This window comes from Saccostrea cucullata, unplaced genomic scaffold (genome assembly GCF_032062105.1).
Source record: "Saccostrea cucullata isolate Sc308-1 unplaced genomic scaffold, CSIRO_AGI_Scuc_v1 ctg3051, whole genome shotgun sequence".
Lineage (NCBI taxonomy): Eukaryota > Metazoa > Mollusca > Bivalvia > Ostreida > Ostreidae > Saccostrea > Saccostrea cuccullata.
In genome coordinates, this window is record NW_026922388.1 from 32,873 (window position 1) to 50,341 (window position 17,469).

At 31.3% G+C, this 17,469-nt stretch overlaps 1 protein-coding gene across 1 annotated transcript; it reads left to right on the forward strand.

The window, feature by feature from the left end:
- The first annotated feature begins 1,287 nt into the window (after window positions 1-1,287).
- On the forward strand, window positions 1,288-15,402 carry LOC134261712 (receptor-type tyrosine-protein phosphatase alpha-like). Its single transcript, XM_062744114.1, has 26 exons — window positions 1,288-1,476; window positions 1,571-1,708; window positions 1,868-2,008; window positions 2,333-2,473; window positions 2,658-2,795; window positions 2,887-3,024; window positions 3,757-3,897; window positions 6,246-6,377; window positions 6,634-6,775; window positions 7,070-7,164; window positions 7,459-7,649; window positions 7,805-7,892; window positions 7,981-8,054; window positions 8,226-8,262; window positions 8,353-8,450; window positions 8,543-8,671; window positions 8,840-8,988; window positions 11,658-11,793; window positions 11,957-12,100; window positions 12,516-12,609; window positions 13,010-13,080; window positions 13,199-13,333; window positions 13,593-13,712; window positions 13,814-13,962; window positions 14,114-14,249; window positions 14,384-15,402. The coding sequence occupies exons 2-26, from the start codon at window positions 1,588-1,590 to the stop codon at window positions 14,453-14,455; spliced, it is 3,012 nt and encodes a 1,003-aa protein (XP_062600098.1). The 5' UTR covers window positions 1,288-1,476; window positions 1,571-1,587; the 3' UTR covers window positions 14,456-15,402.
- Window positions 15,403-17,469: the final 2,067 nt, after the last annotated feature.

Consider the following 17,469-nt stretch of genomic DNA (forward strand, 5'->3'; position numbering starts at 1 on the left):
TTGCAAATTGTGAATATTTGCCATGGAAACACGGCATTGGCGTCGGAAGCGTTGAAATCGGGGGCAGGGGGCGAGATGTGAAAAATTTTTTACCTTAAAAAACATGACAAGCGATAGAAAAAAAGGAAATGTTCATTGGCCAAACACGAAAATTCTATTTCGTGGTGGATGGGTGTGGGGGGTAGGTGCGAACTCACTACCAAATTTTTTTCCAAACACCATCACTTTTCCCATTTTAAGCCTATACTGCAATGTGTCTGTGGAACGTTTGGGTAAGGGGGGGGGGGGGGGGGGGGGCTAGCGCTAAACCTATGCAGCAATGTCGGATATCTGTACTAAGTCTATCTTTGATAAAAAGGTGGGAACGGGGGCTAAGCCCCCCCCCCCCCCCCCCCCCCGGTTCCAACGCCTATGCATGGATAAAATTCTTTAACTTTGATTCGTAATACTGAAAGGACTGATACGAGTTGATCGTTGCCCAAGCTTAGCTACTGGGTATTGTTTTAGTGATGAAAAAATGAAAGTCTTTTCCACTTTGGGGCGACATATGCTATTGCCTGCAATTGTAGACTTTCAAGTTAATATTCTTTTTTGTATCAACTTATTGTTATAATTAGTAAAAAAAAATAAATAAAAGTGAAAATGTTGGTTATTGGGTATTTTGTGAATAACCTGAAATTCCCTGCAGGGAGAAGGAAGTGAGAATGTAACTATGTTGTATTCCAGCATATTTTTTTTTTGGTTGATGTATGTATCTTATCGTTGATATCATACATTTCTAAACATTATACGATTAATGTTTTTGATGCCTTTCCCAATAATTTCAACCTTAAACTCATTTTAGTAATTGTTTTCTATAAACGCTAGATTAATTTCGTGAATGAAATAAAAAGCGGACATATTTGTATATAGTATCAGCGATGAAACCAGGTGTTATGGAGAAGTAAGCATGCCATACTGACCGGTCTCAACGCAATGTGTGTCTTGTAGTGATTTGAAAATAATAAGATTAATTCATAGATAATTTGATGTGAAAATAATGGCCTATTGATTTGTGTGAAAAAAGTTTATCTGCATATTTTGACTAAAAGCTTAAGATAAAATTTATTTGCTTTTAAGTTCATTGTTTCAATCATAGATCTTGCGAAATGATGACTTTTAATTCATAAATCGTATTTAAAGTCATTCTAATCATAAGAACTATCATAAATTCCGTTTGTTCAATTATAGTTGAAAGACAACGGGGCCGCTTTGCCGGATTTTCCTTGTATGTATCAAACACAACAGAATTGGCTGCCGGATTACTACATGTATGTTACAAATCTGGAACAGAGTTACCGCCTTTGGATTTTACAATTGTCTGCCCTAAACATGGAAAATATATTACATATTACAACGAACGACTTGCAGATGTAGAATATCCTAAGGGTTACGAAGCAAATTCATATACAGAATTGTGTGAAATAACAGTTAAAGGTACGAATGTTTTTCACAACAGAATTTTCGTGATTATATGAATTGCGCGTCTGAAACGCATACTGAATTATTATAAATTGTTTTGTACGTCTAGGGTGTAGAAGAATAGGGATGTTTGGAAGTGACTGTTCTCGCCCATGTCCCAGTAATTGTCAAGAGCAACGATGTGATATAGTCAATGGATCTTGCCTAGGATGCAAGCCTGGGTGGACGGGAGAATTCTGTAGTCAGCGTGAGAATAATTTTTTTAGATGCTAGTTAATTTCAAAATAAATTTATTCTAACATTAAATTTCTGATGTATTTAAGGGACTTTTTTGTAAATTAATTATCTTTTAGATAGATGTAGTGTTGTTTTTTTGTGTGCGTCACTAGCATTATTTTTTCCCTAGCATGTAAGACTGGATTTTATGGAGTGGCGTGCAAGGATGCGTGTAGCTGGAATTGTGCTTCCAATGTAACATGCAACAATGTTAATGGATACTGCGGAAATGGATGTGTGGCTGGATGGTTAGGGAACAAATGTGACCAAGGTAATTAATAACCAAAAAAGTAAGGGTTATTTATCATATCGGTCCTCTAAATGTTTATCCAATTAATTTTGTTTGATTTATTTTAAGTCATAGGAAATAAGAAAAAAGGACAACTGTATTTTTTTTTATTAATTTAAGACGTACAGAAACTGTGTCATAAATCGTTTTGAATATATAGTGCTTGATTTCATAAATAACAGTGTCCAATTATAATGTCTCTAGAGATGCATTTTCATTATCCATACAAAAGAGTAAATGAAAAGAAAATTCTATGTTTTTTTTCTAAATTTAAAAAGGCAAAAATGGATATTTTTTATTTCACAGCATGTGCGGATGGAAAATATGGAGTGAATTGTTTCTTGCGCTGCAGTGGAAACTGTAGACAAAATAAACCTTGTAATCGATTTACCGGATATTGTAATGGAGGGTGCATTGCCGGATATGCCGATCTTTATTGTAACAAAGGTTAGAAATGAAATTAACGGTTTAACTGTGGTATCTAAATTACTTTAATTATGGGAAAATTGCTAACTTTATAAATAAGTATTCTGTATTTATTTCTATTAAAGTAAATTTATCATTTTTTCTTACAGAATTAAATTTAATATTATGAAAAGAGAATGAATAAAGTAAACTTTTATTTTTCTAGAATGTTTATTTGGATTGTATGGTGAAAACTGTTCAAAAACGTGCAGTACCAATTGCAAAGCTGGTGGTTGTCATCACGTGACAGGGAATTGTAAATCTGGGTGTGAGGCTGGATACCAGGGACAAAAGTGTGATAAAAGTACTTCAACTATTCAAAAAAAACTTTTACGAAATACTTCAGATTTTTAAAATTTTATTTTACTTATCATCATTTGTTTGTACTCTTACAGTCTGTGTCGAAGGCCGATACGGTGATAATTGTTCAAGGGAATGCAGTTCAAATTGTATTAACCACACCTGTGACCATGAAGTGGGCTCTTGTAAAAATGGATGCATGCCAGGTTGGAGAAATCTCAATTGTACTGAAAGTAGGTTTTATAATATATCTTTTGAACAGGATCTATTTATCTTTGTCTTTGTTTTATTTGTAATTTAAGGGTAATATATTTTTATTTTCCTTTCATTCTAATCTCTTTACCGAACTTGTAGCTTTATCTTTCAAAACATCTGTATCATTTCTTCATGCATGCCAGTTTCAATTTGATCGTTTTGAAAGGTAAAACTTTTTCTAACCAATAAGTATTATTGATAAACTTTTCTTTACTATAGTATCATTTTTTTGTAAATCAAAGCATTTTACCATCGATTTGGTTTTCTTACACCTAATACTTTTATGTTCCAAAACCCCTACACAAACATTTTTCAAATTCATATGGAACTGCTTTTTGTAAAATTATTCATATAAAACGAATACTGCTTAATTTCGCATATTTGCTAATGATTTTGATAGTTTAAAAGTTTTCAGTAAAATTCGATAGTTATCAAAAGTATTAAATATAGTTTATTATCAGTAGGCTTAACATGCTTAAGTTAACGTATTATTTCATACTTTTTAAAAACTTTCTAATGTTCGTTCCCAAATTGAACAAAAAAGTCTATGGCTCATCTTAACTGGAGATTTAAGACATATATGCATCAAATAACACTTCTGCTTTATAAAAAAATAAGAAGGAAGGAAGAATTTTAGACTAAAGAAGGCTAAAGTTTCTAATAAAAGCTATAAAGAAATTAATTTATTTTTTATACAATACAATCTGCAGATTGTCTTTCGATGACATTTGGAAAAAACTGTGAACAAAAATGTAGCAGTCATTGTGCAAACTCGGAAACCTGTAACCACGTGACCGGATTTTGTGACAAAGGATGCGCAGATGGATATAATGGATCACTCTGCAATTCACGTATGTATGGTTGTTATGACCACTAAGCATTAATTGGCATGGTTGGAAATATGCAGTTTACACCATATTTCTCTGTTACTGTGAATATTTTCGATGATAGACAAAACAATGGACATGTACAATAAGATTGATTGATTGGCTGTATACCGTTTAACGCCCCTCTCCAGATCATTTCACTGATATGGAGACGTCACCATTGCCGGTGAAGGGCTGCAAATTTCGGCCTGTGCTCGGCACTTACGGCCTTTGAGCAGGGAGGGATCTTTATCGTGCCACACCTGCTGTGACACGGGGCCTCAGTTTATACGGTCTCATCCGAAGGACCGCCCCATTTAGTCGCCTTTTACGACAAGCAAGGGGGTACTGAGGACCTATTCTAACCTGGATCCTCACGGGGATGTACAATAAAAAACGGGGAGTCTGAGAAAATTTAGAATGGAAATTCTAGTTTTAAATTCATTTTCAAATACATGTTGTCTAGCTCATATGCATGAGCACCGTGTTAGTGATCGGAAAAATGACTATCAAACAAAAGACTTTCATTTATACATTATACAGTGGAACCTCATTTATCCGGACGCTTTGGTTCCTAGTTAATTTGTCCGGATATGTGAAGCGTCCGGATACCTAAATCACCAAATAAACAAGACACTATTACATTTAAAAATTCCGTCCCGATAAAAAAAATCCTCCGGATACTGAAGCATCCGGATATCTGGGGTCCGGATATCTGAAGGTCCACTGTATATCTACACGTTCATAATTTGTGTTATTAAAAATATTTGATCGAAATTTTTGATTTGCATGATTTTTAGTATATTGTGTTTTTTTTTTTTCATTTGGAGCAAACTTGAACACTTTCAACCCGGAAATGGCATATGAGAGTTCAAAACCTGTGTTTAATATTACTTTCAATCCAATGTTTTCTGAGACGTCCATGCCGACAAAAGACAAAGCTTTATATTTTCTAGATTGCAAGTTAATGTTCAGTGGTCATTTTTAAAGTGCTAAGTGTATAGTTTATCTATTAATAGTACATGACAAGTTAAATTGTTTTGCTTTGTCACCGGGGTGGGGGTTGGAGGGTTAAGAGAAGATATTAAGGGGTATTATGAAGAGGTAATATTCTTTATCAGTTTTGAGGACATAAAAGATAATTTGAAGCAGAATACTATGAAAAAGGTTCCATCCCTTGACTTCAAACAAGTACTGACTACCTGCAAACGTCACATCATCAAACTAAATGACAGTCATTCTGAATTTGGACATATATTGTTAACCAATATTTATTCGCGTGTGATAAATTTTTGCAAGTTTCGAGAGACCCTTAAAGCTTGTCATCACGAAACTGTCTCACCGCGAACCGATCCTTACATGTTTTGTGTCCATTAATAACAGATCCCTAAAAGTCTTCATCGCGAAAAATAATCGTCTAATCTACTTTACCCTCATAAAATTGCGTAATAAAGTCGTCGCGGGTAACAGTTGGTTTACAGTAATTTTGTTGACGTGAATACAAACATTTCATTATATTGTTGATATTTTATTGTCTATTTGTCACTTATTGCGAAACAATTTGGAAACAGTATCGAGTTAAACTTTGCGGTGAAGATGATAATTCAAATTAAACCTCCGAGAGGGAGAAATGAGCAAGGAAGCAGATGTAATTATTTGATAGGTATATATATCCATATATATATAACAATCTTGAAGAAGTCGTTTATTATATCATTTATGCAAGGTTTTGAGTTTAATTAAACAAAAGTTTTTTTTTCTGTAACTTTGAGATTTTGCATAATTTTCTGTCTGTTTTTGTAGAAATGAATTCACATTGACAATAAAATTTTGAGGCTCTAGGTAATTTAATAATTTGCGATACATTGTACAGTTGCAGTAGATTTGGATCATAAATTTAATTTGACCGATGCGATTACACAGTAGCGCAGTAATCTTTTTGGCACACATAAAATCCAGATGCCATACAACATCAATACGAGATAGCTGTTAAATACACGTTAACACAATAAAAATTCTACAACGACCATATAATCCTAGCACAGAAAGTAAACAATGCTGGTTGTCAAGACTCAGATACAATTATGTAATTCTTATAAAATAAGACATAATATAATTAATATAAAATCCTATTAAGGTTTTAAAAGTTTTTTTTTAAGATTTTAAGATTCTATCAAGTATGTAATACATAATATAAAGTGATAAATGTTAAAAGATAAACATAAATAAATTTAAATAAAAAAATAATTGTTTTGTGGATCGAATAGTATGTTTCTACATCTGTAAGAAAATCTTTAGAATAATAAAATGTATGAATCATAAATTTATCGTAGAGTGTTCGGAATTGTACTTTGGTATAAATTGTTCGAATAAGTGTTCAGAAAACTGCACGGAGCCTTGTGATCCTGTCACTGGAATATGTGAATGTCCTCCTGAAATATCAAATGATCCTTACTGCAGAGAAAGTAAGTATATTACTGTTTGGCGTTAACTATGAATAAGACAACACATGTAAAGTGTTTATCAATATGTTTTTGCAGAAATACGTCAAATAAGAAAAAACAAAAAATAGTACTTTAAAAGACATAATTCTTGATTAACCAGTATATGATCCATGAAAATACACCATTGAACGTCATGAAAGAACTGAATAGGTCTATTTATTCTTGAAAACATACAAAACCCGTAGACTGTAGGCAACAAGTAAGATATTTTTTTAAGATATTTTGGTCACAAAAGAACCAAGAGAAATAAGAAGAATTGACGAGTTACAGAGTAAGGGGAACACAGTGACAGTTGGAGTGTCAGTGGGTACATCCATACTCTTCATCATTTTTATTCTTTCGGCGATTCTTTTCCTTCGGTTGGTTTTTTATCGTTTTCATTTTATTATTATACTTATAGTTAGTTTTATTAATTATCATTTTAATCACCATTACCATAATCATGAATACTGAGCCCAATACAATTGCATGTACATGTATAAATATATGCACTCAGGTGTACCCTCTGAATAAAATTTTTTAGTGTAAATGATGAGAAAGAACAAAACAGAGGGTACTAGTCTGAAAAAGACAATTTGATTTTTTAACATATTAGTATACAATGCAAAATATTTTTTAAAAATATGTTCTTCATCAAAAACTTCTGGATACAGGTTCAGGAAGAAATGGAAAAAAGAACGACTGATAGAAAATGAAGAAATGGCAACTCTTCAAACAACAGAGAACATTGTTAAGCCATCTACACGTCGTACGTGAACATTTTGATTGTTTTTGTGAAAATAAAAAGAATGTATTAATCATTTTGCTGGATGACATTTGAATCACTAATATATTGAATGAATGTAACGCATGCATGTTTGTTCGAACTATAATGAAAAAAAAAATACAGAATAGTACAATTTATATCTTGAATAGCAAAAAATATGTTATAGGGAACATGTTGAACACACTTTAATAACGTAGAGGAAGTTCAAATATTTAAAAAATATTATGAGAAATTTAAGTGAATATAGAACTACGGAGATTCTGAACATTATTCTAGTGCCTGAACCATCTGACCAAAACAAAAATGACAGTATCTCATCAACACCCCTTCTTTTGGATTCTGGGTATGCAAATGATCCGAGAGGCGGACTCACGCGTTCAAAGAAAACGATTTTTACGAAAGATTTGGAAAAAACTATCGAGAAAATGTCACAAGACGATGATGCTGCATTCAAAAATGAATATAAGGTACTTTTCATTTGATTTCTTAAAAAAAATAACCACACACAATTTATTTTTTTTTCAAGAAAAATGTATTTTTAAACAGATATTGTTAAAACGTTTTCAATGACAAAATACTTAAACTGCAGGAAATCCACTAACGGGTTGTTTTGCAATTTTAGCAAATACGGAAAGGAGAACTCCATCCTTGTTTAGAAGCCAAAAAGCCAGAAAATGTCCCAAAGAACAGATACAAAACAACATATCCCTGTAAGTGCTGTGCTTTCATTCACCTCTCTCTCTTTCAAATTCGATTGACTTTCTTTATCATTTTTCTTAAAATTTCATTTTTTAACAGATGATCACTCACGAGTTGCTCTTGAACCTGTTTCACCAGATAAATCTGACTACATTAATGCTAACTACATCGAGGTAAAGACACTTTCAAAAATAATGTTAAATAAACTGACGGTTTCAATGTAAAAAAAATATTTGATATTTTTTTTACTGCACATTTTCTGCACTTAAAAAGAAATTACGTCCGAATATACGTATTTCTTTAAAATTCTTTCTTACATTACTTTATTTGTATTTGTATTTTAGGACTTGCAGGGACGGAGATCATATATAGCTACTCAAGGTATCATTTATTTTTAAATAAAGTAATTTTAGGATTCACTTTCTTACTTTAACCCAAGAAATAATATCAAACAATTTTGATATGCAAAAGGTCCTAAACCAACGACATTATGTGACTTCTGGTCTATATTGTGGCAAGAAAACCTGAATATCATTGTGTGCTTAACAAACTTAAAGGAAGGGACGAAGGTGAGCAAGCGTGTTAATGGATTCAATTTTTAAAGCTTTAATCAAATACCAATAACTTTATTATGTATATATAAGATATATACCTTTGTTAGATAAAATGTGCTCAGTACTGGGCAGATCCAAGGGATTCTATGAAAATCGGAGAATTTACTATTCGGAATCAAAGCGAAAAAGAATATGCCAATTACATCAGAAGATCTCTTCGTTTAAAGAAAAATAAGGTATTTATTTTCTAAAAACATAAAATATGTCTTCAAATTAGCTCACAAAATCCATATTTCACTCATTTTCAAATTAATTTAATTATAAAAATGGTTCGTTAAACACATGTGTATGTGAAAAGATTTCTGTGATTCTTAAAGATTCAGTCCTTATAATATTAATTTTAGGTTCAGAAAGAGAGAATGGTGGAGATGTTTCACTATACAAAGTGGCCCGACCATGGTGTTCCTAACCCACTTAGTCTAGTCATATTTCATCAACATGTGATGAGGATTTCTGAATATTTTGATATAAAATACATCGTTGTACACTGCAGGTGAATTTTTTTTACCTTACCAACACATGAGGTAGAAAAAAATCATTCCCTTCTCTATCTCTCTCCAGCTTTCAACAGCATACGAGGGTTGTCCCGTAAAATCGTGGACAAAGCGTTTTTAGCTCACCTGAGCCGAAGGCTCAAGTGAGCTTTTCTGATCACATTTTGTCCGTCGTCCGTCCGTCTGTCTGTCCGTCTGTCCGTCTGTAAACTTTTCACATTTTTGACTTCTTCTCAAGAACCACTGGGCTAATTTTGACCAAGCTTGGTACAAAGCATCCTTGGGTGAAGGGGAATTTAAATTGTTAAAATGAAGGGACATATCCCCTCGCAAGGGGAGATAATCAAGAAAAGACAAAAATAGGGTTGGGTCATTATAAAATCTTCTTCTCTTTGAAAATCTTCTTCTCAAGAACCACTGGGCCAGAAAATCTGAAACTTAAGTGGAAGCATCCTGGTGTAGTGTAGATTCTAAATTGTTCAAATAATGACCCCCGGGGGAAGGGTGGGGCCACAATGGGGAATCAAAGTTTTACATAGAAATGTATAGGAAAATCTTTGAAAATCTTCTTCTCAAGAACCACTGGGCCAGAAAAGCTGAAACTTATGTGGAAGCATCCTGGTATAATGTAGATTCTAAATTGTTCTAATAATGACCCCCGGGGGAAGGGTGGGGCCACAATAGGGAATCAAAGTTTTATATAGAAATATATAGGAAAAATCTTTGAAAATCTTCTTCTCAAGAACCACTGGGCCAGAAAAAGTGAAGCTTATGTGGAAGCATTCTGGGGTAGTGTAGATTCTAAATTGTAGGAATAATGACCCCCGGGGGAAGGGCGGGGCCATTATAGGGAATCAAAGTTTTACATAGAAATATATAGGAAAAATCTTTGAAAATCTTCTTCTCAGGAACCACTGGGCCAAAAAAAGCTGAAACATATGTGCCCATGGAAGGATCATGGGGTAGTGTAGATTTCAAAATGTCTAAATTATGATCAGTGGGGTAGGATGGGGATGCATTATGTATAACAAGGGGGAAATCTGGTAAAGAACAGAATGGTCAAAGCTTCTCAGGTGAGCGATGTGGCCCAGGGGCCTCTTGTTCTCGAAAAGTATTGAGCACACTAAGCTGAAAATTTCAGTAGATGTTTATTTATCATATTTAAGTCCATGATAATTTGTTTGATAAAATATAGGCAAAAATAAAGATTTTATAATGCTTGAATATGCACGGGGTATTGTCCTACGGCGCACGGACAAAAAACGAAGGTTTTATTAAAGAATACACAAGTTTGAATTCAAAATAAAAGTTTTAAATACATAAGATGTGGATTAAAATTATTCTAATTCAATTCCATGATCAATTTTGTAGTCTTTGTAAAAATTTTAAGGCATTTGGTTAATTTTTAGCAGTTTCTCGAACATTCGAAATGGGAAAGTGGTAAACCCAACACACGAAAAATGGCGACGTTTTATGACGTTACGGCGCAGCGGAGAGCAGTTCCGTTTTAATTCGATGTTGTAATGACACCTTTAGAGACTTGAAATAACCATAGAAGAAGAAAGATTATAAAAATATCACCATATCTTAAGTATACAAATGAAATAGCAGTTTTCTTAGCGAATTCTTTTTTGATCGAGTTCCTGGGGAGTACAAAACATATGGACAAACTCCTCATGTAATAGCAAAAGACGCTGTCACAGTAGACCGCCGATATGAGATTTTCTATAAGTTGAATGATGGTGAGAATATTGTCCGTAACTTGCTGATAAATATTCAGAAGATCCAATGAGGGTGCCAGTTGGTTCTTTGGCTGTTTATAGAGACTAAAGAATGTGTAACAATGAAATTCCTAAGTTTGAGTCGGACTCATCCAACTTCATTTTCAGCAAAGATAAAACGTGACGCTGTTTTAGATACTTTGACTTTATAATCCATGCGCCGTAAGGTGATACAATACATGGCATAAAATCACATAATTTGTTTATTTATGCATATATTTATCTGAATTTGCTGTGCATATTACTAAAATATGTACTAAATAATAGTGAAAATTTCAGAACGCAGTGATGTTTATTTTTTATACTAGACAACTTGTCCACGATTTTACGGGACAACCCTCCTACACTGGTCAATAGCTCTCTGTAAAAAGAAAATATACTTTTCTGTTCCTTCTTTCTTATCTGATTCATTTTAGATGAAGTCACATGAATAGTTTTTTTTAAATTTAAATTGGATCAAACAAAAGACATTAATCATATTGATATAATAAAATTGATTTTTTTTTTGCTTTAATTATATTTCAATACAATGTAAATATTAAATTATTTAATGAAAAATAGACAGTTTCGATGACCTTCCAAAAAATATCAACATGCAGTTACAAAATTTGTAAAATAATGAAGTTTATTGTTTTTGTTTTGAACTTATTTTATTGAAAATATGTCAAAGGGATTCGGCATAAGTTCCAAAAACTTAGTCCTCTCCCATACATAAAATCTGAATAGCCATACATTATTTACAAAATTTTACAAAAATATATACATCTACATAGAAGAACAAAAACAATTGTTTTATGAATAAGGAGTATTGTATTAAGTATTATAATAAGTTTATTATCTGGCCTCGTCTTTCAGCACTTTTCCAGTTTTTGGATTTTTCATTTCAGTGCTGGAGTCGGTCGCACGGGGACTTACATTGCTTTAGACGCCCTCTACAGGGAAGGACTAAAGACAGGGAAAGTTAACGTACCGAAATACGTAGAAATCATGAGGAAAGACCGAATGAATATGATTCAGGGTCATGTAAGTAATGATCAAGTATTCTCCAGCATGAACAATTATGAGAAATGAAGTTCACATTTTTTCCCCTTAGTATTTGTATTCCTAAACGTTGTTTCGTCATTATTGCATTCTTTTCTCGTTTTGTTTTTATTTTCATATTTTTCAATCTACAATTTGATTTAAGGATCAGTACAAGGTTGTCTATTTGACGCTGTTTGAGTCCTTTCGAGGAAAACCGAAATGTTTATCAACTGATCAGTTTTTACAAGAATATCAGGGAAGTTTATATGGAAATAAATCCACATCGCAGCTTCAAAACGAATTAAAGGTATTCAGAAAGTGACATGAAATCAAATATAAGTATATATTTTTATTACATTTGAATAACAGGTGATGTAATGTAAAAGAAAATATTATAATGAAATATAATGCTTTTTAACCAAAAATTAATTTTTCACTGTCTGGAGTATGTATTATAAAGAATTTGAGTGACTTTGAGCAGAAATAGCTTATGTTTTTTACACTATTATCAGATAAGGGTATACAAATTTCTGACATTTTCTTCATAATTTTTTACAATTTTTTGTCTCCAATTTCTACATTTACATGTACTAAGTGAATATTATTTAAATTACCGGTAATCATGACATCTTACGTCTATAAGTCTAATTGCTGAAATCTTGATGAAAAAAAATGTTTATTTATTTGTATTGCAAGAAATTATAAGTACCATTTTCTTTCAGCAATTGGAGGCCATCAAACCAAAATATTCAGATAATGATTTTGGTACTGGTCGAGCGAATATAGAGGCAAATTTTTCAACATCAGTTTTGCCAAGTAAGCCATTTCATTGATTGATCCATTTAACGTATCCATAATTAAACCGTATAGAGACCGTGTTAATTTTTATTTCATTAGATATGAAAATCACATGATCTATTCTTTTGATATACCAGACTAGAAATATTGTGATAAAAAACAGCAATCAAGTTGGAAATCCATAGAAAGAAAACGAATTTGAAACATTTCAGAATGAAAATTACGAAAAACCTCAAACAATATTTTACTTCATGAAATATTTTACTTGCCATTGTTTCGATTAAAACATTTGCGAAATATCGACGTCAAATGATACAGTCTAGATCTAAGTTTCATCAGCTAATTTTTCCATAGCTTTACACGGTTTGGTAGTTATCTGATCACAAGAATCTAAACAAATATACTGTTTTCATTTCAGTTGATGAATACATGTGCCGTCTTTCCTATGTGAAGGATAGAGGAACATACTATAATGCAGTCTGTCTTCAGGTTTTAAAACAATTTTTCAATGAATGAAAAGTGTATTGAAAATGTAACTGTTCATTCCGTCTTCAAAAAGTCATTTTTTAAAAGAAATTCATTGATTCTATTAATTGACCTTTTGCAGTCTTTCACCACCAACGACAGTCTGATTAGTGCCCAGTTCCCTCTTCCTGACTACACCGAGGACTTTCTAAGACTCCTAAAGGACTTCAGCGTCCATACTGTAGTTTCCATGTGTCCTCTAAAAGATATAAAATCAGTAAGACATTTAAGTGATATGACTCACTTACAATGTTTGCAATAAACAATAATTTATTTTTATTAAATTATAAACAAGAAGGTTCATCTATAAGCCTGTAAAAATCTATTTAGGACATTTCCATTCGTACATAACAGCTCCATAATGAAATACATCATAACAGAATTAATGACTTTTTTACTGTTTGTCTTACTGTTTAACAATGGTTTGTCTGAAATTTTTCCATCGGTTTTCAAAAAGATATTTTTACTCATTTTAGTCTGCCTTATGGTTTCCATTCCATAAGAGACAGAAAAAAGTTGGTCCATTTTCAATCAAATTCATTGATTCGACAACTGCAACAAACACAACAACAACGAAGATTGAGCTCACTAAAGAGGTATATATACATGTAAAAACGTTGCCCTTATAGCATAAAATATATATTTTAAACTTACCAACGCTTAAGTTATTAAATAATTATAATTTGATTTGATTTAGGGAAGCAGTGCAACAAGATTAACTGTACTAGAATGTACAGCATGGAAGGAAGGAATATCAGATTTGGATCATAGAGTGTTGCTAGGTGTGGTTAAAGAAACTCAAATTGAAGATCTACCCTCTGAATCCAAAATTGTAGTCTTGTCAAGGTAGAAATATTCGTGATTTCTTAATTTCTTTTAAGGAATAAAAGATATATTTCTGTCCAGTTTAATGCTTATGCTAAGTTGCACTCCTTTTATTTTCTGTAAATCACAAACATGACACAAAATTAAAAAATTGAACAAAATAATTTTTCAGTGATGGTGCAAAGCGTTGTGGGCCATTTTGTGTTGTGTACAGTGCCTTGCAACAAATATCCCTTGATACGGAAGTGGACGTTTTCACAATAACACGTGTGCTTCAAATTCGAAGGCCAGAGTTTATTTCCACATTGGTTAGTCAAATAAAAGAACTGTTAAAGGCATATTATTTTCCACACATTGTTATTTTGTGTTTTGTAAATAGTCAGTTAATTTATGTTTTATTTTTTTTTTCTTGCGAACTTAAAACTTTAATTATTAATTGTAGGATGAATATCAACTCTGCCATGATGCTTTGACAGAATATCTACAAAATGACTCAGTTTATGCAAATTGTTAAATGAATATTTGATATATGAACATGTTTATATGATAAGGTACTCTTACTGTTTAACTTAAACGTTCAGATTATAACTGTAATCTCATGATGTAATCGTTTATTTTAGCTACATACAAGTGAAGAAAACGTAAGACGAATCAATAAACAAGGAATATTTTTTTTGTTTAAAAAACCTTTTTTAACAGAATAAAACAAAAGCAATGTCCTGTATACTTCTGTCGATTTTTTTCGATAGAATATTTTAGTGCAAAACACTTCATAAATGGCTTAATTTAGAAATAAAAAAGAAGGAAAGGGACATTTTAAAAAATAAAATTCGAGTTAAAGTTTTTTTTTTTTACTTTGATAGTCATTTGCAAAATAATGAATGAATAAAATGTTAATCAATATTTGTAGTCAACAGTTACTAGTAATGATCTTTTTGATGTTCAGGAATGTAGATCTTTTTTTTTAACAAATAGGAAATAACAAAAATTGAGTCATGTTTGATTTCATTGAGTGAAATGAAAAAGTTTAATGCATTATATTATTTTTTTACTTTTCATTCTTAGTTTTTACAAAATTGGGATTTAAATTTGAAAAAAAAAATGATTGTATATATTAAGAAAATTGGTTTCAGAAAATAAGAAATTGAACATCGTAGGAACTTTAGAATTTCTTGATGTTTAAGAAAGTTAGTATCTGCATCGTTTGCAAAAATATGGCCTAGAAAAATGTATTAATCAAGGTATCCTTTTTTTGTTTGTGTCACCTGTTCTTTACTCGTATGTCGACATTTATAACTAGAAATTATTAATAATATTGTTAAAATTAAAAATTTACGTATAGAAATATATACCTTACAAATTGTGTGCAAAATTTATGAAAGCATACATGCATATGTATAAAATTGATTTATGTTTGAATGTTTTATAAATATCATTTTATTTACTCAACACATTTGTAATATATATTGACTATGTATATGCTTACTAAAATGAGAGCCTCAAGGTTTATGGCTGACTGAAATCAATTACAAGGAAAAGTTAATAACTATTTTCTGCTCATTAATTGCACGTACAAGGAAGAATACTAAGAATACCCGTTTTTAAAGATTTTTTTTTAGCATTGTGAACTTTATGTCTAAGCTTATCTTTGAAAAAAAAGAGAGATTTTTTAAGAAAAGCAAATTGGTCAAGGAAGTAAACGCCCTATTCAGTGTCAGCATGGAGGACAATTTACCGTAATAATTACGCAACTGAACAAAAATGAATCAGAATTCTTCCTTGTATTATCACGCGGGGGAAGTAGAAAGTTTTAAAAAGGAACTTACTGGAAGAATAAAAATAATTATGAGAGTTAATGTCATAAAATAAATGTCAAAAATAAGAATTGAACTTTAAATTGATTTAGTTGTACTTATTTAGATTTAAAGTCAAACTAAAATTATTAAGATATGTTAATAAAAATTAAAACTTGTATCTGCAGATCAAAAAGGGATAACCTTATGAAAAAAAAGTTTCATAATTTAACGTATTTTTACACCTTTGTCAGTATATTTTGAACATTATTTGATTTTTTTTTGTAAAAATACTTACAGAATGCATATTTTTCCTTGCATGGTTGTAAGAATATGTGATTCAGCTGTTACAGAAAAATACATATACAGTCCAATCAGATTTTGTTATATTCTTCTGCAAAAGCTACAATGAAACATGTAATATATATTTACACTAAAAGATGATTTCATTTCTTATCTTCATGTCTATGTAAACAATTATATACATCGGATAAAAAATTGGAAATTGTATTTTTGATATGTATTTCGTCGTATGTTTCATATATATAAAGAGTTACCGCTCAAGAAATTTGTACCTATTGGGCTTGCTTGGAGGTCTAAAATACAGTGTACCATGGTTTCCAGATTTATTCAGGTGATATAAATGTATATTCAGAATAATAAATTTGCTTGAACAATTTATGGGATATTGTTCTTTTTTGTTTTTTTGTTTGTTTGTTTGTTTGTTTTTGTTTGTTTGTTTTGTTTTTTGTTTGTTTGTTTGTTTTTTTTTTGTTTTTTTTGTAAAATTGTAATGAGTATTCTAAAAATGATTTATAAAATTAAAGTGACCAATATCAGGGTCAAAAACTTACTACTGTCATTGTGATACATGAAATGAAATACGTACAAATATAATTTTGAGGGTCCTGCATTTTGGCCCATTTCACAAATTTTACTGTTTGCAATATTGATTAAATCAACCAATGTTCGTCATCTTCATGGTTTATCAATCAAAAACAGTTACCACGATAACATAAAACAGAATTCGAAACATAAACAAATGTAAGGTACAAATATATAATTTTCAAAATCTTTTGAAATGCATTACATGCTAAAAGGAACATTAAAATAAATAAATGAGATAGTGTTTGTGTAATCATACATTAGTGTTCTTAATAACTACATGTAATTGTTACAGATATTTCTTAATTTCCAATACATACATGTAATTATTAAGATATTGTAGCAGGAGCAACAACTCTTATTTCATTTATACGTGGTACAACACATCTGAAAACTCATTCATGTTCTTATAATTTTGCAATTTAAAAACAAAAATAATTTATAGAGTTACTTAAAATACTTTGTTTATGAAGGATGCACAAAACGTTAATTCCCCCAAAACTCAAAAGAATTTGTGTCATAATCTGTCGAAAAAATATAATTCAGATTTGTAATCTTTAACAAATTAATTGTTGGCTGTTTTAAGTTTCCAACATAAAAATGTTCTGTTTAAGGGTGTACCCCAGGCTTTTATGGTAAGAACTGTCAATACGCATGCACAGGACACTGTACAGAGAACACACCTTGCGATTTCATCACAGGTAATTGTCTGGAAGGATGTACAGAGGCATACAGCGGTTCGAGATGTGATATATTCAGTAGGTATATTTCAATATTTTTTTGTGAATTGTGGTTTTTGATGATTTTCTTGTCATGAAAAAATAAATGAAATAATACTCTCTTTCTTTAC